Here is a 23,478-nt window from a genome sequence, read left to right on the forward strand (position 1 = left end):
AATTTTGTGGGAAAATTCTATACTTAAACACATATTGCTTTTTTTTTTCAAAATTATTATGTATATGAACACACATGAAGAATCTGTTACTGAAGATAAATGTTCATGTTTACTTTACAGGTATTGGTTTGCCTTGAAACAAGGTTATCAAGTGGCTTTCAAGTATAGCAGCAAAACTGAAAACTTCGTGGAAAAACAGATTAATGATAGGGTGACAGATTTGAGCATGCTAAGGCTGTTTGAGACCTACCTGGAAGGTTGCCCACAACTTGCTCTTCAGCTGTACATCTTTCTGGAACATGGTCAAGCAAATTTCACTCAGTGTAGGTCTTTCTTAATTCTTTGTGTTAGATGGGTGCCACTGATATCTTATGTCAACTGTGTAACTCTTTGGCAGGTTTTATATTTATTTTTATCATTTTTTAAAGAGTTATTTGTTATTTTTGAAAAGAAGTATATAGTTCAAATATCAAAAAATATTTAAAGGTGTACTGTCTCCTTCCCATTCTTCCAATTCTTCTCTTTGCCTAAAATGAAACTACTATTAGCTTTATAATGATTCTTTCAGAAAAAATTTTTTTCAGAGCCTATCTTTATTCTTTTTTTTTATAGAATGGTAACATGAAAACTATCTTTGTTGTTTTTTTTTACTTAATGTATGTCTTGCAGATCTAAACATATTGGTACAGAAAGAGTGCCCGCATTTTATTTTTATTATCTGCATAGTTTTACAATTATAGATGTATCCTGAATTATCTAACAAGCTTCTTTATGTTAATTTAGGTTGTTTCTAATATTTTACTGTTGGAAAAAAATTCTGCAGTGAATAATCTTATGTATGCATCCTTTTGCATGTTTGAAGTTTATCCATGGGGTAAATTCCTAGAATTAGAATCATTGTGTACAAGTGCACCTGCTACAAAACTAATGTTGGCTTTGCAAATTGGTCAATATGTTGCTCTTTTATAGCAGATTTTCTCGTGGTTAAATGTAAATTTTAAAAGGACAGTTTGATATTTCTATTAAAAATATTTTAATAGGTGTTTATTTTGAGATGTTAAAAAACTAATTATTTGCTAAAAATAGTTGCACTTTTCATTAGTGATGAGGGTTCCATGTGGTTTTGGATTCACCTCAGAGTAGTAGCAGATTGTCCTCTCCCTTGGAGTTTTCTCTATGCTAGATTTTCTTGTAAGATGAGTTTATTCTCCTAAACAGTCTTCCTGTTTCCAGTTTCCCTCTAGATGTAGTCCTTTCTAATATTTTCATATTTGTTAGTGTAACATTGAAATGAGCCTACAGCGTATGAGATCTCTTTTTCCTTGGGATGCCCAGAATAGTTGTATATTATATAGTCCCTGAAGCTAAAAGATCAACATTTAGAGCTTACAACCTGTACTTTGGTAGATAACTGTGGCTGCTTCTGTGTGGTGGGATTATAAATGATTTTACTTATTTCATCTTCTTTGTATTTTTCTGAATTTCAAAATCTTTATAGTAACCATGTTTTGATAATTAGGAAGAATAATTCAAAATGTAAAAAAAAATCAATTTGTGTATAAAACGACTTGAGAAAACTGAGCATATTCTTTTATTTTGCTCCTTCCTGAACTCATGCTAAAGAGGAAAGTAAAGGAGTGAAAACAATAAAACTCATAAGGACGAAGAGAATGCAGAGTAGAATAGCAGACTAGAAATATCGGTAAATATTTAGAAGATGGAAAGCAGATGGAAAACTTGGGTTATTCAAATCAGGTCCACCACCACCAAAAGGCTAAATTATTTGAATCAATTCTCCTCCTGAAATTATCTGAAACAATTGGGTATATAGTTTCAAAATTCTTCATAAAAGCTTAAAATAATCTGATACAACAGGCCAAAATATGCATGAAAGTGGGAGTGCAGCAGGGTTGAGTAGTACTGTGAAGGTATTTACACTCTGAGGAGTTTTACAGAAACATACACAGCAGATTCAGTTTTGATGGCTTCCCAGAGTCCAGAGGACTGGAAACAAAACTCAGGGTCCTCACAAGGGGAGGATATTTAGTAGAAAATCCTACTTGTAAAGCTGATATGCCAGAAGGCACCCTTCCTCTCCTCAGGGTAAAAGTTAAGCTACCTACTTCTAAATGAAAATTGACTGCATAAACAAAAATAATACTATGTGGCTAAGGAAAAGAATGAAAATACAAGACAGAAATAAATACAAGACAGGTAGAAGATGAATGGAGTTAAACTGTCTTAAATGCCTTATACAGTTCAGGAGAAAGGTAAAGCAGAAATGAATCTGGGCTTTTTAAGGTGTAAAATAATTAGACCCTAGTTTTTTTTTTTTAAGAATATATTATTAGGAAGACAAAATTAGATATTATGTTAGTCTGCTTGGGCTGCCATAACTACCACAGACTGGGCAGCTTAACCAACAGAAATATATTTTCTCATAGTTCTGGAGACTAGAAATACGGGGCCCAGTCGGGTTGATTTCTGGTGAGGACTCTGGGTTGCAGATGGCCACCTTTTTGCTGTGTCCTCACATGTCTTTCCTCTGTGTATGGAGAAAAAGTGAGATCGCTGGTATCTCTTTGTCTTCCTACAAGGATACCAGTCCTGTTAGATTCAGGCTCCACCTTTATGACCTTGCCAAACCTTAATTATCTCCCTAAAGGGCCTATCTCAAAATGTAGTCACATTGGGGTTTAGGGCTTTAACATATGAATTTAGGAAGAATATAATTCAGGCCATAAAAGGTATGAAAATAAGCATTTTTTAAAATATAAAAAATAAGTAATAGCAAATTATAGGGATAAGAAATCTGACCAATACCACAAATTTCACAATAGAAAGAAAAGTAATATCTTTTTCTTATTTTAATGCTCTTTAATACAAATTTTTAGTATCTGATTGGCTTTTGATTTGATAATGATTTTATAATTTCTGTAGAAAAGAAAAATTCAATCTTTTTTGTAGTGCAGTTAACAGAAATTTTATTTTTTAATTTAGAAAAGTTTCAACTTCACAAATTATTGATAATGTTATATGTATATTTTTGGATTATTGTCACATTTGAAACAAACTCTACCAATTTTTTCAATAATGTGATTTAAGATCAGGGTATATCAAGATTTTTTTTTGAACTGATTTTAAATACTGTTTGAATTGACAACACTAATTTATTGTTGTCTAATTTAGTAAATAGTGGGAGTCTTGTTTTTTTCAATAATTTGTCAATAATGTCGAATCAGAAGAAGTTAAAAATAATCTGTATAGATGTAATTGGGCAAAGTCATTCCATACTGAGATAAATGCATAAACAAAGGCATGGTTTGGCAAAGACAAGGAAATTCAGTTTGGATAAAGTGTAATGTACAGATTAGATTAGCAAAATGGGCAGAAAAAGTATATTGGAAACAGGTAGGTAAGCAGGAAATGGAAAATAATGTCAAACAAATAGTGTCAGGTGGACAAGGATAGATAATCATGCCTTAATGTTAAGGAATCAAAGACCTGTTGATGGCAGGGTAGTGACGCGTTAAGATAAGGCAAACTGCTTGAAAATCCTAGATCTGTTACTTACTCATAATTATCCAAGCAAATTTTATAAACAAATCCTCCTAAACCTAAACTCTTCTCAACTCAATTTCCTTTTAGCTAGAGCCCCCAAATGATGACAGTTGCTTCAGTACACTTAGGGGAAAATGTGTAAGAGGGAAAATAGGAGTAGAAACAGGGAATTTAAGCAATTACAATTAAAACATCTTATTTTTCCAAATTTTATAAAAGTATATGACAAAGTGAACACATTGCCAGGGCTTTGCCAGGCTTGGAAGGAGTCTGGGCAAGCATGGGTCCCTGAAATTTAAGCTTCATTATCTTCATGATACATCTTCCTGTGAGATAGAAATTTTGATTAATTTTAAACTTTAATAAGTTTAGTATACAGGTTGTGATTTCTAGGGAAGCCTTCAAAGAATAAAAGCAGTGTATCTCTGAAGGACATGTGTTACTAGATTGAAAAGTTGATAAAATGGCCCACACCAAGCCTATCATTATAACATTTCAGAGACTTAAAGATTTTAGAAGATTTGAAAGAAAATAAAGATTGTTTAAATATAGAGAAAGTGAATAGCTTTGAAATTCTTAACTGTAACACTTGAGATTAGAATTTAAAAGATAAATGACTTCAGTGGAAAACTTTCATTGGAAAACATTTTTAAACTTTGAATTCTATTTCTGTTGAAACTGTATATCAAACATGGAGGGTAGAATAAAGACATTTAGAGACATTCATGCTCAAAAGTTCAGCTTAAGGGCAGCTTTTCTCAGAAATGTCTGGAGAATGTTTTATCCAACCATGAGAATGAAGCAAGAAAGAAATAATGGGAAACAAAATCAACAGTGAAGAAAGGTAAAGGCAAGTTCTGGGAAGACAGGGAAGCAAACCTTGACAACAGCTACCTTTGACCATAAAGATCATATTATTATTTTAAAAAAAGCTAATAGATGTATCTGGGGAGTTTAATTAATTTGAAGAGTTTGCTAAAAAAATATTTATGAGTCATGAAATAATAAGCAAAGTAAGGAATAATGAAATGTTTTAAAAATATTGCATTGTATACTTGAAAGTTGTCATGTTGACCTACCAAAAATGTCATGGGGGGATGAGGTATTAACTAACCTCATTGTGGTCATCATTTTGTGTATATATGTATATCAAATCATCACATTGTAAACTTGCATGTATATTAATAATATCTCAGTAAAGCTGAGGAAGTTTTTAAAATTAATAAAATACTTCAACAAAAAAAGTTCTAAAAGGAAAAGAAATATAAGCAGAATGTAGTAATTTGGCTGAGCAGCTTTTAAATCAATAAGCAGTGTCTAAAGTAGATGAATTTAAAAAACAGCATAGTATGTGTTTTATTTAGAAATAGGGCAATAATGTCAGAAGAAATGTTAAGACTTGATAGTGGTTTTTTTCTGAGGGTCCCTACTGAGAAGTGAGAAGGGGCAGAGCAAGCTACTGCTTTTTTCTTATAAGTTCTATGGCATTTATTGATGTTTAAAAAGGAAGTATATGTACTAGATTTGGTAGAAATTAAAACCAGTTATAAAAAGGACACCACTGAAGGGCAGTTAAGGGGAAATGATGTTTTAATTCATATTTTTGAATTAAAGAAGAAAGAAAAGTCCAACTAATTAGGGCAGTCTGGAATGCTATATGCTAAAACCAGGAGAGTGGACAAAATCATTTACAATCCTCTTCAATAGATAGATCTGTCTTAAATCTGACTTTCTTTCCTAATATATTGACCTCCAATGAGCTTAAATGGGAATGATGAGCATTCTGTATTCTACTCTAAATTACTTCCTTCTAATTCCCCACTATCTTTGCTTTCAGTTTTAGGTCCCCAACTTTGACAGATAATGACATATCTTTCCAAAGTAGTAATTAGCTTGCTTTTCTGCTTTTTGATGGGATAAAAAATGGGCTAAAGATGTAAAACCTATAGAAATTTATAAGTTTTAGATCATATTTGTTCATTTGATCTATCATCTTAAAGACATGGGAAACTGAGCTGTTAATACCTCATGCTTATGTTAAAATTTCTATTTAACCTCCTTCCCTGTCTTCCTGCTGTTTTCTTTCTTGGCTGCCATTTCTCAGTGAACTAGGTTTATGCCCAAGGCAAAGTCAAAAAGACTGGAAAAGCTAGGACTATAACTAATCTCTTAGAAAACTTCCATAGTATGCAGTTTGCATTGTACCAGGTGCTCAAGAAGATTTGTCCAGTGAATTTATTCACAGTCTGGTATAGTGGTTAAGTACACCAACTTTGGAATCGGGCAGATTTCAATTCAAATCTCACCTCTCTGCAACTTGCTGGCTGTGTGATTTGGGTCAAGTAATACATATATTCTCTAAGCCTCAATTCCCTAATATGTAGTACAGAAATATTAATATCTATTTCAAATGATTAAATGAGATGAATATATAAAGTACCTGAATTGTGTTTGTGCCTGTGTATATACAGATAAAACATGTATGGTGTATAATAATATTGCTATTATTATTCCTATAACTACATCTTTAAAAATTTTTTTGTTTTGTAGATGCAGCCATCATGGTCTCTTGCTGTGCTGTTTCTTGGTCGACTGTTGATTATCAAATAGCTTTAAGAAAATCCTTACCTGATAAAAACCTCCTTAATGGACCCTGTCCCAAGCTTGTATATCTCTTTTACAAGTTGTTTACATTATTATCTTGGATGTTGAGTGTTGTGCTTCTTTTATTCTTAAATGTTAAGATTGCTTTCCTTCTACTGTTTTTTCTTTGGATTTTAGGTATATATTGGGCATTTAAAAAACAAACTGATTTTTGTGTTTCCACAAGTATGGAAATCCTATACAGGATTGTTGTTGGATTCATTCTTACCTTTACATTTTTTAATATTAAGGGACAGAATACCAAATGCCCAATGTCTTGTTACTATATTGTAAGGGTATTGGTCACATTGGGGATATTGATTGTGTTCTGGTTTTACCCACTCTCTATTTTTAATGCAGACTATTTTATACCTGTAAGCATTACTATAGTTCTTTCTCTTCTCCTTGGAATTATTTTTCTTCTTGTTTATTATGGGACTTTGCACCCAAACAGAAGTGAAGAGACAAAACTGGATGAAGTTGATGGAAAACCAATTCAAAGAGATTGCAGAATGAAGCATTTCCTCATGGAATAAGCTATTCACTTAAGAGATATGTTTTCTTATTTTTTATTTCATTGGTTAGTAAAGAAAAAGTTTGTGTATGTGTATGTTGTTTCTTATTTTTGCCTTTCTTAATTTGAGACCAGTTCTAGTACATTAATTATGAATGTTAGAGAGTATAATAATGTTTTTATTATTTAATTTTTCTCTATTGCTTGTAAAGTTTCCATCTTGAGCCTGAACTGAAAGAAAGAGTCTAATTCTCATAATTAGAAGGTAGAATTGAATTGCCTCCAACTTTTCCCTCATTGTTTCTGAGCTAAAACTGGCATTTGTCTTCTTTCCTCTATTTTCTTCATCCAGTTATATCTATCTATCTATCTATATATATATCTTTTTTTTCAGTGAGTTGGAGACAGATTGAGTAGAGGAAAAGGAAAAGGAAGGAAGAAGAAGAAAACAAAACAGAAAATTAATCATTTAACCCATCTTAACCATTTTTAAGAATATAGTTCAGTAGTATTAACTATATCACTTTGTTGTGCTGCTCTGTTAACATTTTTATCTTGCAGAACTGAGACACTATTCCCATTGAGCAATTTCCCATTCCTCTCTTTCTCCCTGGCAAACACAATTCTATTTCCTATTCTATGAAGTTGGCTATTGTAGATATTGCATATGAGTGAAATCATAAAGTATTTGTCTTTTTGTGACTGATTTCACTTAGCATAATGTCCTCATGGTTCATCTATATTGTACTGGGTGAGAAGACTTCTTTTTAAAGGATGAAAAATACTCCATGGTATATACATATATGCTACATTTTCTTTATTTATACTTCATTGGGTTCCTTTTACCTCTTGGCTAATTTTGAATTGTTTCCTGGATACTATGAGTATCTTTAGTTCCTCTTGATTGTTTCTTAGAGGAATATTTTTTTTTTCTTTTAGAAACTTAAACTCTGAACTCTAAAGAGTCTTTATTTGGTTAGCCTTCAATGTACTACTTGGGAGTCTGCACCTCACGTATATATAGTTCAGTCAGTCAGAGATTTGGGAAGAGTTAATACATGAAATGAGGCTTATGTTGGCTGTCTCCTTTTTATGATTTTCACTGTCACTCTTCAGTTTCTGTGGTCACTCCATACTCTGTCCTCTGGGATTTTAAGCCATTAAGACTGTGGCTTTTCTATCTCGGTTTGTATATACACAGTGTGCCGACGGGGTCTATCTTTACTCAGTGCCATTCCTTCTTCAGAATGTTGACTGCCTTCCAGTGTCCACCTGTTTTTTTTCCAGGTAGTTTTTTTTTTTTTTTTTTCATGTTTTATCCAGAGTTTATAGCGGTTTTTTTTTTTTTTTTTTGAGAAAGGGTTTAAGCAGTAAGAGTTATACCCATCTTTTTATCAATCAGTACCATTTTTAAGTCTTTCTGTAATGTTTGCATTTTTTTCTGAGATTTGCTCAAACATAATGTGTAAGTTCCTTTTGTTTAACATGGTACTGATTAATAAAAAGATGGGTGTAACTCTTACTGCTTAAACCCTTTCTCAAAAAAAAAAAAAAAAAAACCCACTAAGTCTCTGCAGCCATGAAATTAAAAGATGCTTACTTCTTGGAAGAAAAGATCCAATCTCATACTTATGACCAACCTAGATAGCATATTGAAAAGCAGAGACATTACTTTGCCAACAGAGGTCCATCTAGTCAAGGCTATGGTTTTTCCAGTGGTCATGTATGGATGTGAGAGTTGGACTGTGAAGAAAGCTGAGCGCCGAAGAATTGATGCTTTTGAACTGTGGTGTGGAAAAGACTCCCGAGAGTCCCTTGGACTGCAAGGAGATCCAACCAGTCTATCCTAAAGGGGATCAGCCCTGGGTGTTCTTTGGAAGGGATGATGCTAAAGCTGAAACTCCAATACTTTGGCCACCTCATGCGAAGAGTTGACTCACTGGAAAAGACTGATGCTGGGAGGGACTGGGGGCAGGAGGAGAAGGGGACGACAGAGGATGAGATGGCTGGATGGCATCACCGACTCGATGGACCTGAGTCTGAGTGAACTCTGGGAGTTGGTGATGGACAGGGAGGCCTGGCATGCATCGATTCATGGGGTCGCAAAGAGTCGGACACGACTGAGCAACTGAACTGAACTGAACTGAACTGAACTATCCTTTTATAAGAACTTCTCTGGTGGCTCAGATGGTAAAGCGTCTGTCTACAATGAGGGAGATCAGGGTTCCATCTCTGGGTCGGGAAGATACCCTGGAGAAGGAAATGGCAACTCACTCCAGTACTATTGCCTGGAAAATCCCGTGGATGGAGGAGCCTGATAGACTACAGTCCATGGGGTCACAAAGAGTCGGACACGACTGAGTGACTTCACTCACTCACTATCCTTATTTATTTGACCCTCACAAAAAACTGGGCAATATAGTTATTGTTATCACTACCCTTTAGCTGACTTCCCTGGTGGCTCAGATGGTAAAGTGTCTGTCTATAATGTGGAAGACCCGGGTTAGATCCCTGGGTTAGGAAGATCCCCTGGAGAAGGAAATGGCAATCCACTCCAATACTGTTGCCTGGAAAATCCCATGGACAGAGGAGCCTGGTAGGCTACAGTCCATGGGGTCTCAAAGAGTTGGATATGACTGAGCTACTTCACTTCCCTTACCCTTTAGCTGGGAAAAGCAAGCCTCATAGAATTTAAGTAACTTGCCAAATTTCACACAGATCCAATCTCATACTTTTGACCTCCTCTAGTTTGCTTTCATTCTATTCTTTATCTGATAAATAGGTAAACTGACCCATCAACAGCCTAGAGCTATAGTAAATTACACATGATTTGTAAAAACTATTATTAAATTATTTATTTGCCAACAAAACAATTTTTTAAATTTGGTCCCAATATTTGTTGGCTCTAGTACAGGATGGGGCTTAGGCTGTGTCACTGATTGAATAATTTGACTAACAATACATGTAATGGAAAGTGGCAATTTACATAATGGAAAAAATGGGTAGAAAATAATGTACATCTACTGAATATTGCATTGATTTTATAGCAAATGTTGATTTGCTATAAATAAAATCAATATTGATTGATTTTATAGCAAAGAAACAAATGGGTTGATCCTGGATCCTGGTCAGATGTTTTGGCTAGTTAGCAAGCTCTTAAAATGAACTTTTAATATCTAATTATTTTATCTTTATTCATTTTATCTTATTTTCTATAACATTCAGCCATAGATTTATAGCACTTTTAAATCCCCCCTCAATTTAGTGTTAGCTTTTTCTAGATTATTCTGCACATATGAAGGGCTTTTGAAAATTTAGAAAAAGCATAGGAATAATTATGAGCAATACTCATAAAAGAGCACTCATGCACTGTCCTAGTTAAGAGTTCTCCAGATAAACAGAACCAGTAGGATATATAGGGAAACACGTAAGAGGGGATTTCTTGTAAGAATTGGCTCACGTGGTTGTGGAGGCCGAAAAGCCCCACCATCAGCCACGTACAAGCTGGATAACCATGAAGGCCTGTGGTGTAATTCCGCCCAAATCTGAAGGCCTAAGAATCATGGGACTAATGATTTAAGTGCTGATCTGGGTCTAAGAGCTTGAGAAACAGGAGTCCTAATGACTGAAGACAAGTGGTGATGGATGTTATAGCTGGACCAGAGAGAGTGAATTTGTCATTCTGACTTTTGTTCTATTTAGGCCCTCAACTAACTGGATGATACCCACCCATGCTGGGGAAGCCATTGCTTTACTCGGTTCATCAAATGCTAATTTCTTCAAGAAACACCCTCATAGACTCCCAGGATGTCTTACTAGCCATGTGGCACACTTAGCCCAGTTAAACCATAAAGTTAACCCTCACACAAACCTTTATACTTTCACATTTACTGCAACTACAGGTAGAAGGCTTCCCTTAGATTGCCTGCTGCTGCTGCTAAGTCGCTTCAGTTGTGTCCGACTCTGTGCGACCCCATAGACCGCAGCCCACCAGGCTCCCCCGTCCCTGGGATTCTCCGGGCAAGAACACTGGAGTGGGTTGCTATTTCCTTCTCCAATTAGACTGCCTAGTGGTTCTCAAACTTTAGCGTGCATCAGAATCACTTGGAGGGGCCATTAAAACATACTGCTGGGCACCATCCACAGAGTTTCTTTTTAGTAGATCTTAGGTGGATTTTGAACCCCACTCCAGTACTCTTGCCTGGAAAACCCCATGGACGGAGGACCCTGGTGGGCTGCAGTCCATGGGGTCGCTAAGAGTTGGACATGACTGAGCGACTTCACTTTCACTTTTCACTTTCATACATTGGAGAAGGAAATGGCAACCCACTCCAGTGTTCTTGCCTTGAGAATCCCAGGGACAGTAGAGCCTGGTGGGCTGCCGTCTCTGGGGTCACACAGAGTTGGACACGACTGAAGCAACTGAGCAGCAGCAGCAGCAGCAGCAGGTGGACTTTGAACTCTCTATGTCTAGGAAGTTCCCGGATGTGGCTAATGCTGCTGGTCTCCTCAGCTTTGGGAACTGTTGCTGACTTCTGAAGGCTATTATCACTGTTAATAACTAGTTTTAACATAGCCACTAGAGGGCAGTGGAACCATAGAAAAATTAGATGTGCAATAGAGTCCCTGGTTTATGCTATCAGCTACAGTTTTGCCATAGGCTGTAAGAAAACTAAAGCCAAACATTAATTTCCTGTACAATATCATGAGGCTCATTCTCAACTGTAATATAAATAAAAGCTTGTCTTTGTGGTTGTGAGGGTCATAGAGATACAGTGCAGTTCTAACTCTGGCTGATGCTTGTATTGTAATCACAGTAAATTAAAAACTGGACTTTCCTAAGTGGGCATTTGCATATATATCTAGTAGTATTGAGGGTTAACATGAACAATTTGTGGTTTCCCAAAGAGGTGGCATTTTGATAATAGGTTTAGTTGCTGCTGCTAAGTCACTTCAGTCGTGTTTGTGAGACCCCATAGACAGCAGCCCACCAGGCCCCCCCGTCCTTGGGATTCTCCAGGCAAGAACACTGGAGTGGGTTGCCATTTCCTTCTCCAATGCATGAAAGTGAAAAGTGAAAGTGAAGTCGCTCAGTTGTATCCGACTCTTAGCAATCCCATGGACTGCAGCCTACCAGGCTCCTCCGTCCATGGGATTTTCCAGGCAAGAGTACTGGAGTGGGTTTAGTTACGAAGATAATTCTACACTTAAATAGTATTTATTGTTTTGTTACATGTACTTTTTATTTTGTGAAAGTGAGACCTAAGTACTTTTAAAATTATTAAACCTAGTATACACTAAACTCAAAGAACATAAAGATTTACAGACTATCAGGAATTTGTAATTCTTTTCTCCCAGATGTATTGTTTGATAGTACAAAAGGACTAGAGAAAAATCAAAAGATACAGTTTGCAGGGTCCTTGTTATATTGTCTTTTGCTTTGGAAGCCCAAAGGCCTGAAATTTGATTTCTTGCCTTGTCATTATTACCTGGATGATCCTGATGATTTAATCTCTCTAAGTCTCAATTCCTATATATGTAGAGAGAGAATTACATAATACAGCTATCTTTCTGGGTTGTTGAGAAAAATCAGCAAGGTACTATTTGTGATAGTGTTTTATATATTGTAACTATCTTTGAAATTTTCTATTTTGACATACTTCCACCAGCATGCAGTATATTTTGAACTTGGTTTTTATGTCATTGAAGAAGGACATGGCAACCCACTCCAGTACTCTTGCCTGGAAAATCCCACAGACGGAGGAGCCTGGTAGGCTACAGTCTATGGGGTCATGCAGAGTCGGACAGGACTTAGTGACTACACTTTCACTTTTCACTTTCATGCATTGGAGAAGGCAATGGCAACCCACTCCAGTACTCTTGCCTGGAAAATCCCATGGACGGAGGAACCTGGTAGGCTGCAGTCCATGGGGTCGCACAGAGTCGGACACGACTGAGCAACTTAGCAGCAGCAGCAGCCAGTATTCTTGCCTGGAGAATCCCAGGGACAGAGGAGCCTGGTGGGCAGCTGTCTATGGGGCTGCACAGAGTCGAACACGACTGAAGTGACTTAGCACCAGCAGCAGTTGATGTCATTATTATACCATTGTAAAATTGCTCCTGGGCTTCCCTGGTGGCTCAGTGGTAAAGAATCTGCCTGCCAATGCAGGAGATGTGGGTTCGATTTCTGGGTGGCGAAGATCCTCTGGAGAAGGAAAGGGCAACCCACTCTAGTATTATTTTTTAAATTATGGAAGTGTGATAACACATTTACAGGAAACTTGGAAAATACAGAACAAAGTTACATATGGTTCTACCATATATTACAATGATTTTCTTAAATAGATAAGATTTTTAGTTGGAGTTTTATATCAAACTCTCAAAAATTAATACAGTGAATAGACAGAAAAGTAGAAGGATATAGTAGACCTGAAAAGCACTGTGAACCAATTCAACGTGATTAAGATTGATAAGAATTTTCACACAACAGCAGGATACAAATTCTATTCAAGTTCCCATAGACTATAAGCCAGAAGACACTGGAACATATCCAGAGACATAAAACAAGGTGCAAAAATTTCATGGTCTAAAGGTACTGAAATCAGATAGTCTGTTCTCTTATCACTGTGGAATTATGTTAGATCAATATCAAAAGATATTTGAAAGTAACCTACATTTTTTCAAGTGCAGTGTGACATTTACCAAGAGAGGTCTTTGACTTAGCCATTGAAAGCCTCAATAAAGTTGACTGAAAAAACACACAGGGTGATTGCAGAGAAGGAAGCATTTAAATGAGAAATTAGTATCAAGATGAGAAATTACTATCAAGGATACTTAGAAAACCCTATATAGTTGGAAATTAAATGTTCACTTTTAAATATGGGTATATCTAAAAAGTCATAAGGAAAATTAGAAAATATTTGTAACAGAATAAAAATGAAAAGAGAATGTATCAGAATTGGTTATATGCAGCTGATGCAGCTATGTGCTGCCCAGTGCAGCTAAATACAGTCTCACGCTAGTATTCTTTCCTGGGAAATCCCATGGACAGAGGAGCCTGTAGTCTTATTGTTCTTCTGGACAACAGAACACCTTCGCTATGATTGCTTTAAGATTAAACACAAGTTTTACCTTTTGTGTTTGTGTCTAGCAGTATGCACGCTAACTAGACTAAAGCTTGTGATTGTATTTCTCTGCCCCTCAGAGGTCTTTGTATAGCATTTTGGGGAGTTTCCAATAGCAACAGAGTACTGTTACTTTTTGTGAACCCCTGGAATAGTGAATATATCTCATTCTATAGACTACTAGGAAAGTCATCTGATTCCTGTTTGGAGCATGAATCAGTCCATCAGTTTGAGGGTTGTGTGTTCAATTTAGTAGTAGGATAAGGCTTAGTAAATACCTGTCTCTTAACTGATTAATCACCACTCCAAAGAGTGATTTGTGTTTTTTGGTGGTCTGTGGGCTTCCCTGGTGGCTCAGAGGTTAAAGCGTCTGCCTGCAATGAGGGTTCAATCCCTGGGTCGGGAAGATCCCCTGGAGACGGAAATGGCAACCCACTCCAGTACTCTTGCCTGGAGAATCCCATGGACGGAGGAGCCTGGTGGGCTACAGTCTATGGGGTCTCAAAGAGTCGGACACGACTGAGTGATTTCACTTACTTACTTATGGATGAAAAGCAGTTTTTAAAAAATTTGTAGGAATATTACTGTTGAAGTCTGTGTGTGTGTTTTTTTTAAACAGCTTTATTGAAATATATAAGTCATATACAATTCACCTACTAAAAGTGTACAATTCAGTGTTTTTTACTGTATTTACAGACATGTTCAACCATTCAGTTCAGTTCAGTCGCTCAGTCGTGTCCAACTCTTTGCAACCCCATGAGTTGTAGCACGCCAGGCCTCCCTGTCCATCATCAACTCCCGGAGTTCACTCAAACTCATGTCCATCGAGTTAGTGATGCCATCCAGCCATCTCATGCTCTGTCGTCCCCTTCTCCTCCTGCCCCCAATCCCTCCTAGCATTAGAGTCTTTTCCAATGAGTCAACTCTTTGCATGAGGTGGCCAAAGTACTGGAATTTCAGCTTTAGCATCATTCCTCCCAAAGAACACCCAGGACTGGTCTCCTATAGAATGGACTGGTTGGATCTCCTTGCAGTCCAAGGGACTCTCAAGAGTCTTCTCCAACACCACAGTTCAAAAGCATCAATTCTTCGGCACTCAGCTTTCTTCACAGTCCAACTCTCACATCCACAACCATTACCACAGTCAATTTTAGAACATGAGGGTCACAAAAAAGTCAGACACAACTTAGCAATACAACAACAGCAACAACAACATCTTTGGGGAAATGTCTATTTATATCTTTGCTCATTTTTTAGGTTGGGTCATTTGTCCTCTTATTATTGACTTGTGAGAGTTCTTCGTATTCTGTAGATTCAAGTCTCTTAATCAAATACTTGATTTGAAAATATTTATTCTCATTCTTTGATGATGTTTTTTGAAGCACAAAAGTTTTGAACTTAATAACATGTAATTTATCAATTTTTCCTTTTGTTACTCATATTTTTGGTGTCATACCTAAGACTCCTTTGCCAAATCCAAGGTCATGAATATTTGCCCTTATGCTTTCTCCTAAGAATTTTATAGTTTTTGTTGTTACCTTTATGTCTTTAATCCATTTGAGTTATTTTTTGTACATGGTGTGACATAAAAATCCAGTGTTATTCTTTTGCATGTGGCTATCCATTTGTCCCAGCACCATTTATTAAGAACTCTTCTTTCCCCATTGACTGGTTTTTGCCCCCTTGTTGAAAATTGTTTGGCCAAAGAGCTATTGAATTATTTCTGGATCTAAATTGTATTCTGTTGGTCTGTATGTCTGTCCTTGCACCACGCTATTGTGATTACTGTTGCTTTGTTGCTTTTGCTAAATTTTAAAATCAGCAAGTGTGAATCTTTCTAGTTATTTCTTCTTTTTCAGGGTTGTTTTGGCTGTTCTAAATCCATTGCAATTCCATATGAATTTTAGAATTGGCTTGTCAGTTTCTACAAAGAACTCAGTTGGGATTCTGATAGGGATTGTTTTGAATCTGTAGTTTAGTTTGGTTAGTATTGCCGTCTTAACAGTGTCTTCCCGTCCTTAAATGTGGGATGTTTTCCATTTGTTTAGATATTTAATTTCTTCCAATAATGTTTTACAGTTTTCAGAGTATGAATTTTATACTTCTTTTGTAATTTAATCCTAGCTATTTCTTTATGATGCCATTGGGGTGGAATTGTTTTCTTGACTTCATTTTAGATTGTTCATTGCCAGTGTATGGAAGCACAACTGATTTTGTGTATTGCTCTGAAATCCTGCATCTTTGTTAAATTCATTTATTAGTTCTAATAGCTTTTTAGAGGTACTTTAGGACTTTCTATATACAAGAACGTGCCCATCTACAAATAGAGATAGTTTTACTCCTTCAAATTTGGGTGCCTTATCTTTTTCTGTGCTTAGTCCCCTTGGCTAGAACTTACAGTACAATGTTGAATAGAAGTAGTGAGAGCAGACATCCTTGTCTTGCTCCTCATTTTAGGGGTTAAGAGTTCAGTCTTTCATCGTTAATTATGATGTTAGCTGTGGGTTTTTCATAGATGCTCTTTACCAGATTGAAGGAGTTCCCTTCTATGCCTGGTTTGTTTAATATTTTTATCATAAGGGGGGGGGTGACATAATTTTTGTCAAATTTTTTTGAGAAGATTATGTGGTTGAGATGGTTATGTGATTTTTGTTTTTTGATCTATTGATATGATTTATTATATTAATTGATTTCAGATGATAAACCTATTTTGAATCTTTGAAATAAATCCTGCTTGTATTTTCAGCCATGGATCATGGATCTTCTGTTTCTTCTCTTTCTGGTATTGCCTTTATCTGTATGTTGGTGTGCTTAAGGATTTCTCACATTTCTCTGAGGCTCTGTTTATTTTTCTTTATTTCTCTGCTCTGTACTTTGGCTTACATAATCTCCATCAATCTGTCTTCAAGTTTACTAGTTGTTTCTTCTACCAGTTCCAACCTATTATTGATCCCTTCTAGCAAAATTTTTTTTGTTATTGTACTTTTAACTCCAGAATTCCATTTGATTCTTTCTACTGATATTCTCTATTTACTGCAACATTGTTGGTATTCTTTTCTTCTTTAAATATGATTTTCTTTAGTTTTTTTTTTAAATTAATTTTATTTTATTTTTAAACTTTACATAATTGTATTAGTTTTGCCAAATATCAAAATGAATCCACCACAGGTATACATGTGTTCCCCATCCTGAACCCTCCTCCCTCCTCCCTCCCCATACCATCCCTCTGGGTCATCCCAGTGCATCAGCCCCAAGCATCCAGTATCGTGCATTGAACCTGGACTGGCATCTCGTTTCATACATGATATTTTACATGTTTCAATGCCATTCTCCCAAATCTTCCCACCCTCTCCCTCTCCCACAGAGTCCATAAGACTGTTCTATACATCAGTGTCTCTTTTGCTGTCTCGTATACAGGGTTATCGTTACCATCTTTCTAAATTCCATATATATGCGTTAGTATACTGTATTGGTGTTTTTCCTTTTAGTTTTGTGAAGATATTTATAATATTTATTTTGAAAATTTTTATGTTGAATCAGGCATCTGGTTGCTCTCATAGGAAGTTTCTGTTGCCTACTTTTATCTTTTTTGGAGTGTTAGTCATAATTTCCTGTTTCTTTGCATGCCTCATAATTTATTTTGGTACTTAGACATTTTAGGTAATATATTGTCACAGCTCTGGGCACTGGTCCCCTCATTCTGGGGCTTGTTATTGCTGTTTGCTTGTTTATTTGTTTAATGATTGGCTGGGTTATTTTAGTGAAGTTTATCCTCTGTCACCCTCTACCCACAGTATTAAGTCTCTGATGCTTCTAGGAACAAACTTAGGTTTTCCCAGTCATGTTGGGGTGACAGCAGCACTCATAGAATTTTTTCCACTCTGGCCCTGACCACACTCAGCTGTTAAAACTCTGTTAAGTGTTGGGTGGTTGCTCTATTTAAAAAAAAAAAAAATTATGCCCTGGGGCATAAATTCCTCTACAAATGAATCCAATCAAATTATGGCTTTTTGGACAGAATAGTTTCTGAAATCAGTGTTTGATATTTGTTCTGACCTTAGGAAGACTCCCCCCAGATGTCTTAGTCCCCAGTTGTCTCCCACAAATTAAATTAGCCAGCCTACAGTCTAGGTTTTTTCCTTCATCACATACACAAATCTCCTCCAACTTGACTTTCGCCACATTCTCCACTGTTCTTGAGAGTGCTCTTTAGGTTAAATTTCTCCAAGATGTGTTGCAAATGAAGTCAGTTTCTGTGGGAAGAGATCGGGAGCTACTTGTTTTATGACTGCTTCTTTCCTCAGGTAAAATCTCTGACCCAGGACTCTGGAGCTGGGGGTGGGGACAATGGCAAGCTTTCTCTCTGTGTGATACCCCCATTATAGAAGCTTCAGTTCCACAAGTAGGATTTGGGTGAAAGTAGGGAGCCCCCACCTCTTGACTGCACTTGCCTGAGACAGCTGGTGCAAGATGGGAAACACTGAAGTCTTGCTAAGTCTCAGGAAGAAGTCCCTAAGAGGGAGCCCCATATTCCTGGCTGCAGGAGCCCCATATTCCTGGCTGCAGGAGCCCTTGAATGGAGTGTCTGCCTCATTGAGCTGGGTGTGGAGTAGGGAGAGTGGTCTTGATTCAGATAACACAGACTCTCACCTTTCTTACAGAAACTTTCTTAGGTGTTTTTGGAATAGATGTTTCTCCATTTGTTGTTTACACTTACTATCATTTCCAGAAGTTTTTCTTGCTTACTTTTTAATAATTCTCAGTTTCACTAGGGAGTGATTCAGCGGAGCTCTTCTTGCTGACATGTCACTATTCACAGCAGTGTGTTGTTCATGACAACTGTCCACTAACTTAACATTAAGAAGATTCATACAACTCGAGCCAATAAGAAAAATCTCTTGATTCATTGTGAGAATTCAAAGCCCTCCAGGCACCCATGTAAATATAACTCTTCTTTGAATGGAGTTGCTCGGATAATTTGAATCCAGGATGCTCTAGGAGACCCAGATCCCAGTTCAGATCTTTCTATCTTTCTAAACACTTTTCTGTGATACAGAAATCCCTATGCAGGTCAGGAAGCAACAGTTAGAACTGTACATGGAACAACAGACTGGTTCCAAATAGGAAAAGGAGTACATCAAGGCTGTATATTGTCACCCTGTTTATTTAACTTATATGCAGAGTACATCATGAGAAATGCTGGGCTGGAGGAAGCACAAGCTGGAATCAAGATTGCCGGGAGAGATATCAATAACCTCAGATATGCAGATAACACCACCCTTATGGCAGAAAGTGAAGAAGAACTAAAGAGCTTCTTGATGAAAGTGAAAGAGGAGAGTGAAAAAGTTGGCTTAAAGCTCAACATTCGGAAAACGAAGATCATGGCATCCGGTTCCATCACTTCATGGCAAATAGATGGGGAAACAGTGGAAACAGTGGCTGACTTTAGTTTTCTGGGCTCCAAAATCACTGCAGATGGTGACTGCAGCCATGAAATTAAAAGATGCTTACTCCTTGAAAGGAAAGTTATGATCAACCTAGACAGCATATTAAAAAGCAGAGACATCACTTTGTCAACAAAAGTCCGTCTAGTCAAGGCTATGGTTTTTCCAGTGTTCATGTATGGATGTGAGAGCTGGACTATAAAGAAAGCTGAGTGCTGAAGAATTGATGCTTTTGAATTGTGGTGTTGGAGAAGACTCTTGAGGGTCCCTTGGACTGCAAGGAGATCTAAACCGGTCCATCCTAAAGGAGATCAGTCCTGGGTGTTCATTGGAAAGACTGATGCTGAAGCTGAAATTCTAATACTTTGACCACCTGATGCAAAGAGCTGACTCGTTTGACAAGACCCTGATGCTGGGAAAGATTGAGGGCAGGAGGAGAAGAGGATGACAGAGTATGAGATGGCTGGATGGCATCACCAACTCAATGGACATGGGTTTGGGTGGACTCTGGGAGTTGGTGGTGGACAGGGAGGCCTGGCGTGCTGTGGTTCATGGGTTCAGAGAGAGTCAGACATGACTGAGCAACTGAACTGAACTCCGTGATACAGTGGTAGCTGTTGGGGGCCAGAGTGAGGTACTCCGCCCATGGCAAAGGTCATGAGGAAGGAGGCTCGACATATGCAAAGGCGGGATCGAGCCTCAGGAGTCCCCCTGGAAATCCTTGAGCATCTACCCCCATAACCAGAGCCTGCCTACTTTACTACTTTGTGCTCTCACCTACACCTCTGACTTTACGGGGGGCTGTCCCCCACCACCTCTTTTGGAGAAGGAATTAACTTAGAGCTCCAGTTAATAATAATTCCTGGGCGTGATAGGAGTGTTTCAACCTACAAACTCCTCTGAAGTTTCTCTAGCCTGCCTGACAGGCTTGTCCAGCCACATGTGATTGCTCACAGCCTCCCAACCATGAGAGGCATGAGATGCTTTAAAACAGGTTCTTTAGAGAAGTTAGAAAACTATTAGTATAAGTATAATGGGCTAATTAGAAATTGTACTGGTGAAGGGTTTTTCATTTGTTGAGCCAATGTTTACTGGTAAGTCTTCACATCCCCTGCCCTTACACACATTAATGAATATATAGAAGAAATAAGTATTAACCTTTGATATTAATCATGTTAGACCTTAGGCTAAGTAAATTCTTTCCTTAACTAAAACCCACTACACCCTCACCCTATAGGAATGTAACTTTATTTGGGTGGCGTCTGTTTTAAGAATAATCACCCTTGGAGAAAAAAGTGTTCTGGTTGACTGGCCACTGTCACAAGGAGAGGGTCATAAATTGTCAGCAGGCCCCCCTGGCCAGAAGATGATGTAACACCCCTAAGACCTCTGTATACATTTGTATGAAGCACCTGACTTTAATAAAAGTCAGGACTGCTATCCCCACGTGACTTTTGTATAACATCTCAGTGTATAAAAACAGACTCTGGAAAATAAAGAATTGGGATCAGTTCCTCGAAATACTGGTCTCCCCATGTCGCTCTCTCTCACTCTGGTTGAGTCTCCATCTGGAGCGCGGAACCCACCAAGCTTACTAATTATGCCTGGGCTTCTAAGATCCGACTGGGGAGGCCTCAGTGTCTCCTCTCCTTCGGGAGAACGGAAGGACGCTTGTGGCCTACGTAAGTGGTGCAAGCTTCTTGTCTTGAAGTTTTATTGGTCTCCCGCGTAAACCAAGCTACTCAGCCTCTTTTCTCCACTGAATTTTCCTACTAAGCTATCCTCATTCTATTACTCTTTATATCTTTGATGAATATTTAAATAGTCGCCTAAGCCGTCTCCCCTTCGAATACCCTGGATCAGCCGGGGCTGGACCCCGGCAGGTAGCATGTTTTTGTCTTTCACAAATCAGTTCAGGTCAGTCGCTCAGTTGTTTCTGACTCTTTTTGACCCCATGGACTGCAGCACCCCAGGCTTCCCTGTCCATCACCAACTCCCAGAGTTTGCTTGAACTCATGTTCATCGAGTCGGTGATGCTGAACAACCATCTCATCCTCTGTTGTCTCCTTCTCCTCCTGCCTTCAGTCTTTGCCAGCATCAGGGTCTTTTCTAATGAGTCAGTTCTTTGCATTATGTGGCTAAAGTAGTGGCGCTTCAGCTTCAGCATCAGTCCTTCCAATGAATATTCAGGACTTTTACAAATAGCAGCTATATTTAGTCCTTTTAAAGTCAGTCTTAATGACAGAATTTCTCAGATTTAAGATTAGGGTAACTCATCAGTTAGCGTTTTGAGTTGCACTCACCCATTTGTTTATATTATGAGCAATAGCCAAGCTAGCAGGCATGGGCAGTGCAGTTCAAGAGGAACAGCAGAACACTGCATGTGTGACCTTACCCTATTGGCACTTCACGTGGAGCTGCCTGGTTGGTGGAGAGGCAAATCCCTGATGTGCTGGCCTGTGTTACCTGTGATTGTTAGTGATGGATAATGCAGAGGCCTGTCTAGCAGTCTGTGATAGGCAGAGATCCCTGAGTTTCTACTGCTGGATAGTGATGTGTAAACAAAAAGGGCAGAAGCCCCTTTTTAACTGTACCATATAGGAAAACATCATATTTCTATCACAGTGTATACTCAAATATCTAAAATCATATGTTATCATTCTCTCTACAAAGGAAAAGATACTTTGCCTACACAGGAAGCAAAACTGTCAGCTATGGACTTATATAACAAGGAAAGTTAAATAGTTTCAACAAATTTGGCAATATTGATAAGAGATGGAATTCTTAGATTTATGAAAATCACTGAGATCTGATTTTTCTGCATCTTTCACTGGGATTAGAAAATCAAACATCAAGAAAATTTCCCACTCTTGGCTATAATATGCAAATGCCTGCTTTAATTAGTACATTTGGGCTATACTAGGACTTCCAAAAGTCTTTAGAGTTAAAAGTCTTTCCAATTTTCAGCTAAAATGGGTTTGTTGTTCTGCCATTATTGTCTTGTCAACTGTTTTCTTTTTGGTAATGAAAAAGATAAACTTTTTTTCAAGGCATTTTTCATCCACTTCAGTTTCATGCAATATACAGCTGAATGCACTGTGGTCTAGGTACACTAAGCATTGTTAATAGGATTCATTTTTTCAGGAATATAATAACAGGTATTTTTAAAAGGGACTAAAGGGCAAGGAAGAGAAGGAAAAAAGAAAAAGGAGTCACTCTTCTAAGTACATAGTTCGGTCATGGGATGTATGCAGATGAGTTTTTTCCCCTTTTTATCATGAGGAGTGTTTGAAAATCATCTATCTGACAGTCCATGCATCATTCTTGACCTTATCATTTTAATTCAACAGTAAATAGAAAACAAATGCTTTTTTTTTCCTTGAAAGTATGATCATGACATCTTGCAAACACATTTTTGTTAAGTTAAAGGTAATAGGCTCTATTTTTCTTCTGTCATTGTGTTAGGGAGAGACAGCATTCCAAGGAGTCATTTTAAATACCCTATCTGTATGCACTGTGACATCTGATGGCATTGTTGAGCTCACCTGATGGACCACAAAGAACCCTGATTTATGAACCCATAATTGGGTTTCCAATAAACATTTGTCAAAATAATGTATTAGTTCAAACCAAAGCCTTCTTTATTTATTCATATAAAAGAGCACTTAACTTTCAACAAAGAATTGCCTATCATCAAAAACACTCTATAAATGAATCAAATTTATGAAGACACAGTTCTGGAGAGTGACTGCTCAGAGACTACAGCTTATTTTAACTCTTTAGAGGACTAAGTATTCTAACTTGCTGGTTTTCACCACATTCCTTCATATTTTTAAATTCAAATAAAATATACTTCAATGTTTACTTGTCAAGGTACTTGTTACAAAATGAATCTAGTGACTTAAAGATTTATTCAATTATGAATCTTTAGCATGTATCATTTTATAGCTATCTCAAATTCTGTTATGAAAACATATTTTTATCCATTCTTACTCAATTTACTTCTAAGTAAGAACAAAACATACATTACCCTCATATTAGTTTGTCAGTTGCTAAGGTTTCTGGTAAAGATCAATGATCTTTATCTTTACTTGTTTACTCTTTAACAGATTAGTCTTTGTTTCCATTGGAGTTTCATGTCAATAAGTAAGATATGTAATTTACACAGCATATATGTCTTGTATCCTTTACT

General features: G+C 37.3%; 1 protein-coding gene across 3 annotated transcripts in view; it reads left to right on the plus strand.

Moving 5' to 3' along the window:
- The window catches only part of XKR9 (XK related 9), a 29,812-nt gene extending 23,004 nt beyond the window's left edge, over nt 1–6,808 (plus strand). For all 3 annotated transcript variants that reach the window (XM_059874441.1, XM_002692698.6, XM_059874440.1), the window contains 2 exons: nt 121–323; nt 6,112–6,808. In XM_059874441.1, the coding sequence (XP_059730424.1) occupies nt 227–323; nt 6,112–6,740 (726 nt within the window). In that variant the 5' untranslated portion in view covers nt 121–226 and the 3' untranslated portion in view covers nt 6,741–6,808. The remainder of the gene's footprint in view (nt 1–120; nt 324–6,111) is intronic.
- Nucleotides 6,809–23,478: the final 16,670 nt, after the last annotated feature.

Source organism: Bos taurus, chromosome 14, assembly GCF_002263795.3.
Source record: "Bos taurus isolate L1 Dominette 01449 registration number 42190680 breed Hereford chromosome 14, ARS-UCD2.0, whole genome shotgun sequence".
NCBI lineage: Eukaryota > Metazoa > Chordata > Mammalia > Artiodactyla > Bovidae > Bos > Bos taurus.